The sequence below is a fragment of the Canis lupus genome, chromosome 35 (assembly GCF_048164855.1).
Source record: "Canis lupus baileyi chromosome 35, mCanLup2.hap1, whole genome shotgun sequence".
In the NCBI taxonomy this organism is placed as follows: domain Eukaryota; kingdom Metazoa; phylum Chordata; class Mammalia; order Carnivora; family Canidae; genus Canis; species Canis lupus.
In genome coordinates, this window is record NC_132872.1 from 14,373,489 (window position 1) to 14,390,673 (window position 17,185).

Here is a 17,185-nt window from a genome sequence, read left to right on the forward strand (position 1 = left end):
TCTGTCAATGACCACAGATGTCACAAATCTAGATTTTTCATTTGTGGAATCTCATATGGGTGAATTTAATTAGCTCCTATAATTAGAAGCACAACTAATTATTATAAGTGGCCTTGGAGAAAACAGTCTCATCTTGACCCTGAGGTAGCTGATCTTGAACTTTTCCATTTCTTCCTTTTATTGTTTCTCTTCTCTTCCTCCAGACAATAACCACATGAAGAATGTTGAAAATGAAAGTTTCCTTTAATTGATATTCAAGATGTCATTTAGCTCGGAACTTTATTATTTAGAGAGAACATGTAGCTAATATTACCTATGATCTTGTTCCATTGATATCTATCTACAGATTAAAGACACTTGTCCTTCCCTCATCTGTTGAGGAAGTGCTTCCTGTCACTCATATTCTCCATAACCTCAGATAAATCACTGGTATAATGACAATAAGCATTCTCATCTTGCCATGACACGATGTTTAGGAAGAAAAATCTAAAAGCTTTCACATAAAAGAAGTTTCATAATCTCAAGCTATGAAAAGGGGGAAAAAGGCATACTTACCATAGGTACTTTTGGCCATGAGTTCCCAGCCCTTAATTTGACTAAAATCTCAACCTAAAGATTGCAGCAATATAGATTGCTTTAGAGTGTGATTTTTCATGTCACTGAACTTTGACTAAGAAAAACCTCAATGTGGGGCAAAAAAAAATGTGGTAAAGCGGAAGGAGAAGTTAAGGACCGAGCCGCTTTGCACATTACAGTGCTTGAAAGTGAACAGCCGATTTGACAAGAAGCAAAACCACAGAATAGAGTACACGTCTTTCTGTTCACTTTGTTTCATAAGCCATTCAGGCGCTTCCTACCTCCTCCGTGCTCTTCTCTATTTATTTCACAGATGTCACTGAGGTAGGTAACGTGGTTCAATCCTGAAGAATTTAAAGGAGGAAGGGAAGTCTTCTACATGTGAAGATATTCCATCCCTGATATGCACAAGAAATGAAGACGTCACCTGGCATGCTTGGAATTGGGAAACTCTTTTGGGTGTTTGTCCTAATCCCACATCTGGCCATCTGGAGTATCAACGGTAAGGCCCTTACGTGGATAGTCTCTTGTTTTATTTCCCAGGGGGTTTTGGAGGACATGTTTTTGCTTGCAATGTTAGTAGGATGTGTTCTTTTATGTCAAGTGGATAGTGGTAGATAAAACCATATGGTAAGATTCTCTCACTGAGCACATTCTAGAACATCAACCAGATAAGAACATGATTTTCAAGTCATGGCTTGGCTGATCTTCTTAATAACATATTCTGACAGTAAGGAAAGAGAATTGGGCGGACATTATACATAAGGAACCAATGTATCACTACCTGAAACAAAAATGCTCTGAATGCCATCCTGATGATGACTGATTAGCTTGTCTTTTTGAGATGGAAGCAAGGAGAGTGCTGTAGTGTTCAACAGGGTGGGTGTTAGACACCTGGGATTACACCGGACTCTGTGGTTACTCTTGAATAATGTCACTAAATAGAATTGTGCTATTCCTTAGTGGGGTGTGTGCCTGGAGAATACTGAATGAGAAAAAAAGCTTAGAGATCTAGGATCCGAGCATTCCGTCATTGTTTCTATTAGACTGAAAGGAAATGGTTCCTACTTAGGTGTCATGTGGCACAGAAAACAGCTTGAGGTCTTGAGGTCATAGATTATGCGTGGCCACCTCTGCAAAGATTTTATGTAGGCAAAAAAGCAATCTCTTTCTTCTGGTGAGTCCATTTACTCCCTTACATCGACACAGGGGCCCATCTATTGGAAAGACTAAATAGCTAGCAGAAATTTCTGATTTTCTCAGGTCTGAATTCTAACATTCAGCCTTGTTGTCCCCACAAACACACATTCTCTAATCAGTGTGTATGTGCTGTGGTTTTTAAATCGGAAAATGTGGTGACCAAAATCCTCTAGAATGTCATTCTAAGTTCTGGAACTGTGTGATTTGGAATGTGTCTTCATGATGCTAGGATGGCACACAACCAGGTTCAGAATAAAAATCCCCAGTCACCTAAGCATTTCTGTGTGTGCAAGTAATTTGGTACTACATTGATGAGGTGCTTAGATGACTGGTGGGGTTTTTCATTTTCCATCAGACACCCAAAATCACACAGCTTATAACTGGAGTCAAATATTAAATAGAATTCATACCAATTTGAAGAGCACATAAACTATCCTCTGTGAAGTGGAGGAAAAGAATTTTCAGAGCTATAGCACACTGGGAGCAACTTCTATTGCCTCTCAGTGTGTTTCTAAAACCAGACTGGAGGGTTAGGGCTGGGTTCATTTACTGACTCTGTCACTTACTGTGTGACCTCGGTCAAGTTTCTTACTCTCTCTCATCCTTGGTTTCCTCATTTGTAAGATAGAGATAATAGTTGTACCTAAAATATGGGCCTATTGTGAAGACTCTAAGTGTAATAATATGGGTGAAGTGCCTGTTATAACAAGTGCATGTAATAAAAACTAATAAATGTCAGTAGTGTTTTTGCTAATTATTATTTCCACCAACAGCCCCCACAAAATTCAGTTAAATGGGAAATAGTGTTAATACTATCATTTAAAATAGTTGAGTTAAAAAAATAAAATAAAATAATTGAGTTTTTAAAACTAAAATATGAATAAATAAAATACACAATACAGTTGACCCCAACAATAGAGAATAGAATTATTTGGGAAATGAAATGGAAAGCCTCAGACAAAGTGCCAACCAGGCATATTATAAAGCAGATTGAAGCATTACTTAAATTAAATTTAAGATTTGGGTTGAGATAAATGTTTGGTGAGATTTGTTCTTACAGATAGCTGATGGCTCCATTCCTTAAAATCACATTAATTTTAACCTATTTATCTTGGGGATTTCCTGTGATTTGCTTAATTACTGAATTCATTACATTGGCACAGTTCAAAATGCTTGAATTTTTCATTTTTTTAATTTATAATTTAGTTTTTCTTTAATCCTTGTAGATTTTTTTCCGCTTTACTTAAAAGCAATATGAGATCTGTGTGCCTCTTCCCAGGAATGAGGCAACATCTATCGTGAAGTTGGAAAATATGTTATGTTCTCTACAAATTTCTTGCTTAAGGTCCTCCTTTATAATAAAATTATACTTGCTTGCTTTTTGTGTTTCTTGAAACAACCTGAAGGAGCTCTGCCCCTTGGTATCTGGCTATAATTTTGATTCCTGCCCTGATGAAAGTAATAAAGGTGTCAGTACCTTCCCTTCATGGGCAGATGGGCAGACTATACTGGGAAGACCTAAGCTGCAAGTGGAAATGCATCACCAGGAGCAGCTCCAGCTGCAAGGCTTTGGACCACTTGTTCAGTTGAGGATCAACCAAGGATTCCATCTTCAAGCCGGCAGGAGTATTGCAATTAATGTCTGCATACTACTTGGCATTAATATGATCTGAAATGAAGGCGGTAGGAAATCTTTGACCACTGCTTATTGTTACAAAAAAAAATCCTAATCTGGTCTAGTACCAGTAGACACTTAGAGTTTGGCTCCATCAAGAACGTGATAGTTAGATCTGAGTCTCCCCTCGGCTCTTGTCTGTGTCCTTTCTCCTTCATTGTGATAAGTCCATTTGGTCCATGGTCCCATACCCCACATCCCATTCAGATTGTCACTTCACCAAGAACTGGCCATATCCTTGGATCAGAGCAAAAACAGGGCAGAAAATGCTCTGCACCTACCTACCATTTTTTGAGGTTCCTCTTTTGTAACACAGCGTCTTTATCAGGCTTATTTCTATGGCTCTCTTTGTTCCTACTGAAATGTGTACCTGGTATGCTAGAGGTAGAGTTCCATCTTCTGCTAAATGCCTGTATTGTTATTACAAAAACGCCTTCCACAAAATATGAGTACCTTTTATATAAATTCTAGGAAAACATTCTGCAGCTAAAGGACTTCCTGGATTAAAGCATAAAAAGTTTACCCGCTGTGCTGAGAAGAGCCTTGAATAGACTTTTCTAACTCCAAGGAGCTCTTTAATTAATTGTTGCTTCCTTTCTCATGCTATCAAAATTTCCTCTATTGCAATCTTGAAGTCAGATACCATTTATCTTGCTTCACTGGGGCTTTCCTACCTAATTTTTAGTATTTGTGAATTTCGTCTTTACTTAAGAGTTCTGAATTGTTGAAGGAAAAATGTTTACAGGCATTCATAATCAAATTAAATCATTTTTTTGCTGTGTTTCTTGGAAAGGTAGTGGCAGAGTGGTTAGGACTAGGGACTCTAGAGCCAGACCACCTGGATTAGTGTCTCATCTCTGCCATTTACTGTGACTGTAATCTCTCTGGTTCTGTTTCCCCATCTAACCAACGAGGGCAATATTGACGCTGATCTTATAGGGCTGTTATATTAAGTGAACTAACTCTATAAGACATTTAGAATACATTAATTCTAACCTTTATATCTTGAGGATTTCCTGTGATTTACTTGATGCATCATTAAGTGCTGTGTTACTTCAGCTAATAATTTTTTTTTCTTTTAGTCCAAAATTTAATTAGCTTGATAGTTCCCTTCAAGTAGGATTGGGAGACCATCTCTCATTTGGGGTTGAGAAAAGTTGTCTATAAATAACTCTTGATATTATTGGCTACAATCATTGGCAACTACCAAGAAATAATAGCAAGGCTTTGGCCCTCATATGACTTCAGTTACATTGCCTCTGCAACCCATTCTATCATATGCACCTTGCTTCACTTTTCTAATAGTCTCCATTCCCTTACCTCAAAATAAACTCAATATTACCCACCTACCCTTTCATGGTCATGGCCTCTGATTTACATGCTCATCTCTACAGAAGAAATTATTGTGTGCAGGTGTCTGCTTGTGGCACATTCAAGACAATCGTTCTTGAATGCTCAGAATCTGAGTTTGTCTAATTTGGGGTTCACTTTGAACAGAGTTTGAGAGAGTGTCAGAGGGCCCATCTAGGCTAGTCATAGGGAAACCTCAGGTTTAGCTGGTGGAGCTAACTTCTCCTTTTCTCCTTCCTGTTAGCCATATTTATCTTGTGAACACAACCTGGAACTCACATATGTCAGTGGCAGCTCATTGTCCAAAAGTGGCTATAAGGCAGGCTGGGGCACTTGGGTTCTAGCTGGGAGGCTGTGGCCCTATTTTAATTTCCTTCTACCATATTAAAAGAGGAGAATTAATTATTGGGGGACAATTGACAGTTTCTGCTTACATGGATATTGTTAAGTACCTTCTAAGGCTCTGAAAAAACCAGTGGATCTCACTGGGATCTCTGTGGTAGAGTGTAGTAGGAAGGAGAGGAAGTACCTGGGAAAGAAGTAGAAGTGGACTTTCCCTGTGTCTTTGAGGTAACACATAACCCATGCTTACCCTGAGCATCACAGGTAACCACATTATCACTAAAGGTAATATTAAAAATACTTATACTGATTTCTGATACAGTGACAATGGCTCTCTTTGATGCTACTGGCCACGGCTCCTAAGGTATGCTGTACTTTTTCTTTTTCTGCACTACTTTTCTTCCAGAACACAATGTGATCAAGGTGGGGGGCCTAGCATTTCTGAAGAACAGCCCCTCCCCCCCCAGTAGCAGGCACTCAAAGTCCTCTGGAAATATAGTCTACATTGTCAAAATGAGTCATTGTACCTTAGAGCTAATTAAACTGGCTAAAAACGTTTACTACGCCACAGAGAGAATTGCAGAATTGGCCAACAAATACTCTACTAGATACTCATTCTTATTGATAGGGTGGGCAGGACTCTGCCCAGAAATGGAACATATGTGAATTCTTTGGCTGGAGAGACAAAGTCAATGACCAATAGGGTAGAACCACAAACAGACATCTTTCACTTGATAGCAAGAAGTGAGAAGTACTGAGGGAAAGCTTGAAAAAGTATCCAAACACAAAGGACTTTTACTTCCCACCTTTGACCAAGGCCGGCCTTGATGATTAGTATAATACTTTTATTTTTATTTATTTTTTTAGAGGGGTGAAGGGGCAGAGAGAGAAAGAGAATCTTAAGCAGACTCCATACTTAAGACATGGGACTTAATCTCATGAGATCTTGAGATCATGACCTGAGCCAAAATCGAGAGTCAGATGCTTAACTGACTGAACCATCCAGGCGCCCCCAGTTAGTATAATTCTGTAGGATTTCATCTCTCATACAGACGGACATTTCTCTATGGGATATACTGCCTTTTTGAAGTCTATTATATTTGTTGGCCAATGTATATACCAGTCATCATGCATCACTGCTGATTCTTGACCCACTTGGGAATAACTACTCAGAGCAGAAGCACTTGAGGTGGACCTCCTAGTTTCTCTTCTGTTTCTACCACCTGCAGGCTTTTCTCAACTGCTGTGTCACTTCCCTAAATTCATCTTAATAAATAATAATAATACCTGTATCTTTTGTTGTTTATTCCAAACCAAACGTAGAGCTAAGAACTCTTTCTATGTGTTCTCATTTACTTCCACAACTGCTCTGACAGATAAGAGCTATTGCTTTGGAGTTAGCCAGGCCTAAGCTCAAGTCTCGGTACTGACTTTGAAGTCCTATTGGCTGGTTGTCTTTGGCAAGTGGCTTAGCTTCTCTAATACTTGGTTTCTCCAACTTAAAAATTAAGATAATAATTGTAAGTACCAAATAAGATTTTAAGGGTCAAATGAAACAATATATGTATGGTACCTAAAAGTGAAAAGCACATAATAAGAACTCAAAAATACTAGTTATGTCCCTATCTTCCTCCCATCAGGAGGATCTGGGATGGGTAGGTTCTGCAGCACTTTGATAATGTGAGGTGCTGTGTGCTTGTGAGCAAGTGACAATGAATGTGAAGCGGTGATTCTGGAGGTGATTTCCTGAATGTGACTTATGCTATCCCTGTGCTGCCTGCCTGACCTGATAACCACTAATGCTCTCTGTGGGTCTTGTCTTCTAATATCTCAAGGAGAGCAAGTGGCACAGGTACTGTGTAAGCTTTGCTGACTGTTAGACAAAGCTATGGCAAATACTAAAATGACTATTTCAAGACAAAACAATTTTAGACTTATCCCAAACTTGTGTAAAACCAAGAGATACATGGCTTAAAGTCTTACATTGCTCAATTAAACTAGATTGAAAAGATAGTCTAGAAATTTTCCCCCAGATAGTTATATCACAGAATGAGAAATTCTAGCCCTAGAAGAAATTGCCTCAAAGTGTGCTAAATAAATACCACATGAAAGCAAACTTAAAGAAAGTTTTCAAATACAAGCATAATGAGATTTTTAAGGAGGAAATGGTAGTAGAGATGATTGTGAAAATCCTCTCAAATTTCTCATTTCTTGTCCTTTGTATTTTAAGCAAATGGAATGAATTCAGATTTATAGTACGCTCATTCTTGTTGTGAAGTTAATTCTTTAATCTTTTCCAGTTCCATTTCTGCTAAAGGAACTGTATGTGCATGAGAATCTTTCTCTTTCTCTCTGTATGTGTGCAGGCTTGCACATGTGTGTTTAGATAAGGAAGAGATGCCTAACCCTGTCTAAAGACCAATTATCAGACAATAACCACAGAGAAGATGAAAAACCTGAACTATTATTTCATATTAATTCTATGTCTTTGATCTATATTACACGGCATGTTGTTTGTCAGGTAGACATACGTATCTTTCATCTCATGGTAGGGACTGAGACTCGGTCAGTTTTCATTGAACCCCTGAGACTGTGACACAGGATTTGGCTTAGATTACCAACCGTCAGTCTTTACAATAGAAGCTCTGTTGTAACATTGCATACATATATCAAGTTTCCCAGGTATTCCTAGCACTTCTGGGGATATCCAACTTACGTAGTAGGTTTGTTTACCACAGAGTAAAAGTAGTAAGTTTAATCCACATTACATCATACATTAGATTGGCGGTGTCTGTATGTCCACCACCTTCATCTCATGTCACAACATTTCTGATTTTCTGAGTCTATGCCAGCTAGCTTATGATGAGCAGTGTGCCACACGGGCTTCCTGATGCTGTGCATGTGATTCCTAATGTGTCCAGGTAGATGTCCTTCCAGAATCTTTGATGTGTGATTACATGGCTGCTATTGCTGTGTGTGAAACGGCTTTGACTTTGGTCAATCCATTGCATCAGGGGGGCCCTGAACCAAAACCAATTTGCAAGGCAATAGATATTTGCTTTCCTTCCCTCGTGGTCATCAGATCTCCCCTGCTGTCCACCATCCTGGCCCTCCACAGTAAGACAGATTGTACCACTGGCATCCTCTGAAGGCTTGTTTTCCTTCTTAGTCTGAAGACTCCTCTCCTTCTGTAGCCTCCTCACCATGTATCTGAAGTTTTTGGGTTCTTTGCGTATTGGTCTCTCACATTCTCCTCTGACAGAATCTAAAAAATCCTACTTCACGCCACAGAAAATTATTGATGTATTAATATCTTTCATGATCACTGTAGTTTTCAAAAATCATTTATTGACACTTTTATGTTTAACCCTATCTTAGTTCAAATTAAGGCAATCTGCCTTCATTACAGTCATTCATTTCTTTCAGTAAATGTAACTATTGTGAACTTTCCATTCACGTGTAAGAATTTTTCAATGGAGCAAGAGTGAATCTCAGTTGAGATTTTCCTCATGGTGCCTGGTCTTTAAAAATAAGAAATAATTGTACTTCACATATGATTCATATTCATGAAGCTTTTTTTTTAAGAGCTAATAGGTTTTAAAATTTTTCTACCCTCCCTGACTCCTGATGGTATTTACACCTGCAGGTACACTTGCTCAACTGGAAGATATGGGCCATTGGAGTTGTTTGTGGCTGGCATACCTTTCTGATTGGCTGATCCAGGCATCTGGATGATCACAGAGTAGCATTTGTTAAATATTTTGAATATCACACCTGAGTGGACATAAATCAGGCCTTCCCACACTATATACTTATAAGGTCTGGTTTTTCTTTAGTGGTTATAACTTAACCACTCTGGGGTATGTTGAGATGCGTACATTCTTCACTTCAGTGCCCTGTAGACCACCTTGGTGAGAGCTCAGAGGTGTCTACTCTGCTCCCTTAGTGCATAGAGAGCATTATTAGTCAGAGTTGTGAACAGGAAATTATTTTCGTCCTGAGCTCTCTTTGAAGTCTCAGGCTACATCAGGCCTTCTTCTTTCATACTAAGTTCCTGCAGAGACAAGTACTATCCTATTCCATCAAGAAAGTTGTGAACATGATAGGAAGACAGATGCATAAGCACATATTTAATTATAAAAGAATGCCACACGTCATGCAGAACAGCGTGGGACATTCATGGAGTGGGGGAGGGAGGGGATGTCCAGCAGACTTGGGTTACTGGAGGGTGGGGGAGGGGTGGGTTTGCCAAAGGAAGCAGGGGCTAAATTTCATTTGATGAATTCTGGACATTTCCCGCAGGCTTTGAAGAATCTCTGAAGGGTTTTAGGCACAAAATCCTGAGACTGGATTTCCATTTTGAGAATGCAAACTGTGACAGTGATGTGGCAAATAACTGGGGTTGCGGGAGGGGGGCGGGACAAGGCCAAGCTTGGAATGTAGGAGACTAGTTGGTGGACTGTGACAATAATCCACATGAATCAAAATAAGACCCAAATTAAGCCAGTGTCATGGAAATAAATTTGAAAGATATTTTGGATGCTGAATCAGTTCAACTTGATGACTGATGGAAAGGGGAAGGAAAGAAGGGAGAAACCAAGAGGGCTCCTGTGTTCTGGCCCTGTCAAAGGTAGGTGATGGTATTGTGATAATAGAAGGTGGAGCAGATTTGCCCTAGGGTGGATTTGGGACTGGAGGGGATTCACCCTCTTTCTTGAAGCCTTTCCAGATTGACCTAGCCAGAGGGCTCTTTCCCTCTAAGAAATTGGAAAGCTCTGAGGGATTGTACCTTGTTTAAAAAAAAAAAAAAAAAAAGAAAGAAAGAAAAAAGTCTGAAGGGAAAATTAAAGAGCAATAGAGGTCTCTTTTTGCATTCCCTTTGCATTAGAAACTGTCACCTTACTAAGTAGACATAGAGTGAAGGCCCCATCCCTGGGACATTATATGTACAGAATTTAAAAACAAATAAAGCTACTTTTAATTATCACCTCGTGCCAGCAATTCTGAACAATAGCAGCAATAAAATACTCCTCCTCCTAAAAATATCTTTGGTCTAAATTCTAAATAATTGCTATAGTTACTGCTAGATTTTAATGATACGTATGTTAAGTTCCAAATTAACACATTTTAGTACTTCCCTTTTGATAAACATTGCATTCTACACGAAAGCTAACTCAGAGAACTTCCCAGTTACAGAGTTGGCTCTGGACACACAGATTCTTGTATTTGTTTCATGGGTAAATTTATAATGTTCAGAATCACCTGAGCTTGCTCCAAGCAGTTTGGGTCTCTGATACCTGTGCCTCTACATATTCCTTCATTTCAACATAGATTTTAAATAAATAACACCGCAGTGACCATGCAGCCAAAGAAACAGAATGGGAGCTGTTTCATCGCTTTCATTCTATGCAACCACTTTGAATATTTATTTGTTTAAAATCTAAAAGTGAAGCAGTACAAACTGTGCGGTGTAATTTGTTTTCAGGTATGAACTTCAGCTTTGAAGTTTTAAAACTTCACGTTTTATTGAATAATTTCCATATGACTGAAATGTTTTCTACTATTTAAAGTGTTATTTTAAAATTAAATGAATCAAAATAAAACTTCACATTCATGGTACAATTCAGTAATTGCCTACATTGTATCTTTTGTAGAATTTCGGTTTTCATAAAATTCATTTACTAGTTACTGGAAAATTATTTATATAGACTACGATATATGACTAACTAAAGGATCAAAGTTCACACTGTTTAAGTAGTTACCAAACTATCAATTAAATAATTGTGTGCCTTTTCCCTTTTTTGATTCTAAAGTTTTAAAAATATTTTTAACATGCATGGTTTTATATATGAAGTTCCATGAAAGGAAATATTCACTGTCTATGTTTCTTTTCTGGCCATTTTATTGTTTCAACTAATAATCTCTGAAAACATTTTTCCATAGAGAGGAGGTGATTGTTAGAAATGGTGCACTCTGAGCCTCAAATATGCTAGACAGGCCCTCGTCATGGAATATGTGTGCTGTAATAAACAGTCATGATTTTCATAAGGAACTTTAAAATGTGAGTCTTCCAAAACTTCGAGTGACTTAAAAAGGGATAGGGTACTTCATCAGAGGAAAGCCTGAGGATAGTAGAGGTTTCATCCTTCTTCTGTGTATGTTTATTTGAATTACTTTTAATATTGAAAATTCCCCACCATAAGCCAGGAATGTTTGAAAACAACAGCATGAACAACTAATGTTGGCTGATACATCCATCCAAAAGCAACTGTGATCCTCACCTCTCTTTAGAACATGTTCCTTTAACCCCTCAGGGCAGCTTTTGATTTCTTGAATGCCATGAAATAGCCATACATAATTCAGGACAAGCAGCCAAGTGTCAACATTCCTGTCCCACGAGGAATTAGAACTGTGCCATTTAGCTCTGTGTAGCATTCCTGCACTACAAATATCCGTTCGAGTCTCAGGGGGATGCGAAATGTTAATACCCTCTTTGTACAAAGAGCGAGTACTCTTGATGACTTTTAATGCCTGTTGGCAAGCCTTCATTCATCTAGTCATTCCTCCATTCAAGAAAAATCTCTGTGCCAGACAATGAGACAGCCAGTGATCCTCACCCTGCTGATAAGAATATGCAGGAACCACAGCGATGTTTCCATAATGCCATTGGGAGTTGGTGATATGGTTAGGACCATCAGCTGACTCTCCTCCTCTCCACCCCTGCTCTGTGTGCTCCCCCATGCACATAGCCACATGGGCTGGGACTAGAAGGAATGTTCACTCGTGCTACTAGCACTGGGTGACAGACTGATGGCTAAATGGAAAGGCGACACAGACTTAGAGCTGGTTTTATCATGTCAGTCACACACTGCTAGAGGTGAAGTTGTGGATGTGTTTGTATGGGGGGGAAGGTGGGTAAGAATTTTTCTATTTTCATCCTGTTTTACAGAGATTGAAGACCAGTGAGACTAGGTGGCTATCTCAACATTACATGACGTGTTAGTATTTGAGCAACCATGTTCGAATGAATATTCTAGTTTTTAGCTATTTATGGACTTTTACAAATTTCCCAAAAGAATCAGGCTCTGTATTTTCTCATGGTGAATAAGTGAAATTTAAACATGGCCCACCTAATGCTTACTGCATTTATTCTGAAACAATCTCTGGTCTCCATGCCACTACATGAGCAACCCATGATCCAAGTGTGTGTCAATTCCCTGAATCTGCCATGAGATTCCTGGCCTCTCTGCCTTTGCCCTTCCATGTCCTGAGTCTGAAAATACGTCCCCTGTCCCATTCACTACTCTATCAACGGGTTATGCATTCACTTAGGTTCAGCTCAAGTAGAGCTTTTCCATTAAGCCTTGTCCCAATAGTCCCAGCTGAGGTTAGCCCTCTACCCACCCAAGCAGTTTGCACCACGTTATAGTGTCATTTCATTCTCCCATCTGTCAAGCGTCTTTATCTCCCATTAGAAGGCAAGCCCTTTGAAGGAAGACATCATGTCTTACTTATTTCTATACCCCCTAACAACTGTTCAGGGTCCCTCTGAACCCTGCTTTCAGCTCAGATAAATTTGAAGAGAAAAAGAGTGGTAAATAGTAAGTTTGTTCTGGGAAAGTGACTATGTTAGTTAATTCTTGTCTCATCCATTAAATGCTGAGCTCCTTGAGGGAAGGAAGGTCTTTGCTTATAACTATCTCATTGTTTTCCACGATGTTGGCACCAATTTCTAGGCCCCATAAACTCTGACTGACTTATACAAGTACATGAAAAGGGAAGTTAGGAGGCTGAGGTAGTCTATTAACTTTAGGCGGAAGAATGGAGTTCTGGAAATTCGAATTTCACTTGGCTTTTCTGTTTCTGGTCTCTTCACTTTCTTGTTGTAAGTCTAACCACATCCAGGTGTTATATTGTTAGGCACTTCCTTTTGGTAAATCACCCTTTCTCTTCAAGTTTTTGAAAACTTCATCCTTATAACTTGGCTTTTAGCTTGCTTTCATTTTTATTTTGAATTTTTGGAAGTGACAGAAACATAAGTCTTAAAGTAAACTTGTTTGAAGTTTCAATGCATTTATAAATATAGAAATACTCAAAAGTTTCTGAAAATTCTTTGCAGTTCTCTATCTGGTTCCTGGAAACTCAGTCAAGTTTCTGAACAGAAGTTGATGAGATGTGAGCAGAAATCATATAGTGAGAGGCTTTTTTGGAGGTTAGGAAATAGCTAAAAATGAGACTATTTATGAGGGTAAGGGTGTAGAAATAAAGTGGAACATTAAGCTAAGTAAAGCAGCATGTGCAAGGCAGGGCCAAAAGCTGCCCTCCACCTAATTCATCCTTAGCCTGCTTTGTCCTTAAAAGAGAATTATGCTATTATCTCAATTATACTTACATGAGATGGTACATTTGTTTAGAGGAACCACTGAAGGTGAGAGTAAGAAATTTATGAAGGGGATGTATTGGATATATTGCTGAGAAAGTAGTTCAGAACAGGGAAAGACAGAGCCAAGAAAAAAAACATGAGGCTGTAGGAAAAGGAACTTAAAGAGAAGACACTCTAAGACCTTAACTCTAATGGAAAAATAAAAAAGTATGAGCCACTATAACATTCATAAAGGAATCTGGCTGATTGTAGTTATTTTGTTTTACTAGCACTGGGAGTCCGTTCGGTAGTAGAATATTCTATGATTTATATACACTCATGCAACTGATGCAAAAAGAAATTAAACAGTTGTCATAAATTGGTGCCATTTCTCTTGCTCACGTGCATGTGTCTCCAAAGGGACAATATAATCCAACAATTAACAGAGAATGGATACTTCCACATACATTTACATTTAAAGTAATTGAGGTTTGACCCTTTGGAGGCCAAAATGTTTTTTGAAGTGACCATTTCTGATTAAATTCTTTGTATAGATTGAACTCTTCTTGGTTTCAAAAAAAGGGATATATTAAGCCTAATTCAAAGTTTGTTGTTGATTCAGTCTTCTCAGTATAATTGTGACTCTGTATCATATAACACAATTATGCTCTTAAGCTAATTAGGCAATGATAATGGAATTGTAAGGATTATGTATAGAGGGAGATGAGTTTGGATTCCTGCAGTATCTATTTTGCTGTTTAGTGAACACTTCTTCATGTATCTTGGTTCCCAGTTACATCCTAAATATTGAGGTTCCGGGTAAATACTTTCATGGTAAGTTAAAAGAAACAGAACTTATTCAAAAATATAGTTTTAAAAATTCTTTTTTCTTGGCTGCAGATTTTTTATGCAATTGACAATTGCTAACAGAAGGTTCATAGAAGATAACAGAAAATTCATTTCCAGGAAAAAGCTCTCTCCACCAAAACAGAGGGAGACAACTTCCATTAGGTTAGGCCAATAGGCAGAACTTCCAAAAGAGGTGCATCACTGTTCCTCCTGCCCTTTCAGAAGACAAAACATTCAGGTTATGTCAGAACGTCCTATCATCCAACAATTATCTTGAGTTGCATGTGTTCTACATAGAAAAAGTCATGGAAAAAATTGCAAGACAGCGCTAAGGCCTTTGAGAAACAAGTAAAGAAAATTTCTAATTTCAAGTATAATAAGGAAATAATTGTCTACAAAAGTTCCTCTCTCCCACTTTTTGGAATATATCAGAACTAGTAATAGAAAATGTGATTACTACTCAAGAAACAGTAACAGAGTAATGGTTAGTGAGTTACAGAGTAATGGATTCTAGTATTTGTTTGAATGCTATTAAGCTATTAGCATATAACTTTAGGCAAATGCTTTCCTACATCTGTAATATAGGTTTCATAATAATAATAACATATATATTTTGTTGTGCAGATTAGAGTTCAAATACTTAGTATGGTTTAACAGCCCCTGGAATATAATAAATTATTATCATTATTTTTTAAAGATTTTATTTATTTATTCATTCATGAGAGACACACACACACACAGAGGGAGAGGCAGAGACATAGGCAGAGGGAGAAGCAGTCTCCATGCAGGGAGCCTGACATGGAACTCGATCCCAGGTCTCCAGGATCACGCCCTGGGCTGAAGGTGGCGCTAAACTGCTGAGCCACCCGGGGTTCCCTAATGTTGGAATATAATAAATTATTGACTGAAAATTGCTTTTATTTTTTGCTACTATTGGAATAGCCACAAAATAATAAAACATTTCATAGCAACAAAAACGATCAGTAATATTTTGGAAATTGACGAATTTTTTTTTTCAACAAATACTCATTGTGTGCCTACTATGTACCAGACACTCTGCTAGTAAGGGTTAATATACTGAAAAATGTTATCCAGGAAAATTATAAAATCGTATTTGAGAAGTCTTTGGCAGAAACTGTTGGGTGGCAAATATCTGGTCTTTCTAGAGCCTATTTGATTTTAATTTTGTTTTTATCTTTCAGGGGAAAAAGCATGTAATGAACAACTGTATGTAAAGAGATATTCCGTACACACTGTCTCAGCAGGGAATTCATTTGCTCTGAATTGCCCTGTGAAATACTGTACTAACAGACCTAACGTGAGCTGGTGCAAGCTTGAAGAAAAAACCTGTCAACCTCTTGACTATAAACGTCAGAATTGGAATGAAAAGGGGAATATTTCAGTGTTTATTCTGCATTTTAATCCCCTGCTGCCTAGCGACACCGGGTCATACCGCTGTTCTGCAGATTTTCCATCTGGACATGTGGAAAGCCATTCAGTAACCATTAATGTGACAGGTGAGTTCTACAAGACTATCTCATTTTTTTTTTTTGTCTGTTTTAAGAAAAAGGAGCACCCAGGTTCTCAAACAACTATGTTAGATACTGAAGTCATGTAAATCAGGGGGCTGCCACACTCCTCAGATTGTGATCTTTGTGAGCAAGTGTGTGTGCAATTTTGGGGTAGGTGAGGTAGAAGAAAATAGAGAAAAAATATAATAAAAGCTATTATGCCTCTAGGGAGTATAGCATTTATTCTATAAATCCAAAAGTAGATCACCGAAAAATAGAAAAAATTACCAAGTAAATACCAATAGTAGTAGACAGTTCTCTATTCTTTGTCCTCTTTTCTTTTTTCTTCCACTTACCAGTCCTTCACTTTTATTGATAATAAATCCTTGAAGTCATATCTGTGGTGTTCAATTATAATTTGTTAGTGATTTGTAGATTGCACAGAGAACAAACTGTGCACAAATAAGCCTGTCTCCCTGATGAGTTTTGAGGATGTTTATAGTTTTAGCTGCCTCCCCAGTGCCTCCCAGAGGCCTTCAATAGGCTCAAACATCAGGTTGAGGTTAAGTTGAGCAAAACCAAACTGAATAAAACATGGACAGCAAACAGAGTAGAGGAAAATAAATAAACACATTTGATTTATGAAAATCCCACATCATATCAATGAAGATGTCTGCTTTTGCCACTTCTATTCAACATTGAATTAGAAATTCTAGCCAGAAGACTTAGGCAAGAAAAAAAGAAATACAAGGCATCCAAAATTGGAAAGGAAGGAGTGAAACTATCTCTATTCACAAATGACCTGATTTTATATATAGAAAATCCTTTAAAATCCACATAGCTACTAGAGTTAATAGATTAATTCATCAAGGTTGTATGATCAGCTAAAAAATCAATGGTATTTCTAAACACTAGCAATGAACAATCTGAAAAGAAAATAAAAAAAAAAACAATTCTGTTTATAGTAGCATCCAAAAGAATAAAATACTTACAAATAAATTTACCTGGGAGGCTCAAGATTTGTATACTGAACAAAACATGCCTGAAAGAAATTAAAGATGTAAATAAATGGAAAAACATGCCATGTTCACTTTGAAAGACTTAAAATTGTTAAGATGGCAATATCTTCCAAAGTGATCTACAGGTTCAATACAATTCCCATCAAAATCCCAACAACCCTTTTTTTTAAATTTTGCATAGATGAAAAAGATGATCCTAAACTTTACATACAGTTGCAATGATCTAAATAGCAAAAAAAAAAAAAAAAAAAAAAAAAAAAAAAAAAAAAAAAAAAATCTTGGAAAAGAAGAGCAAATTTGG

At 37.8% G+C, this 17,185-nt stretch overlaps 1 protein-coding gene across 2 annotated transcripts in view; it reads left to right on the top strand.

Moving 5' to 3' along the window:
• Nucleotides 1–771: 771 nt before the first annotated feature.
• Nucleotides 772–17,185, top strand: part of BTLA (B and T lymphocyte associated) — a 28,312-nt gene continuing 11,898 nt past the window's right edge. For both annotated transcript variants that reach the window (XM_072811660.1, XM_072811661.1), the window contains exons 1-2: nucleotides 772–1,078; nucleotides 15,557–15,871. In XM_072811660.1, coding sequence (XP_072667761.1) covers nucleotides 991–1,078; nucleotides 15,557–15,871 — 403 coding nt within the window. In that variant the 5' untranslated portion in view covers nucleotides 772–990. The remainder of the gene's footprint in view (nucleotides 1,079–15,556; nucleotides 15,872–17,185) is intronic.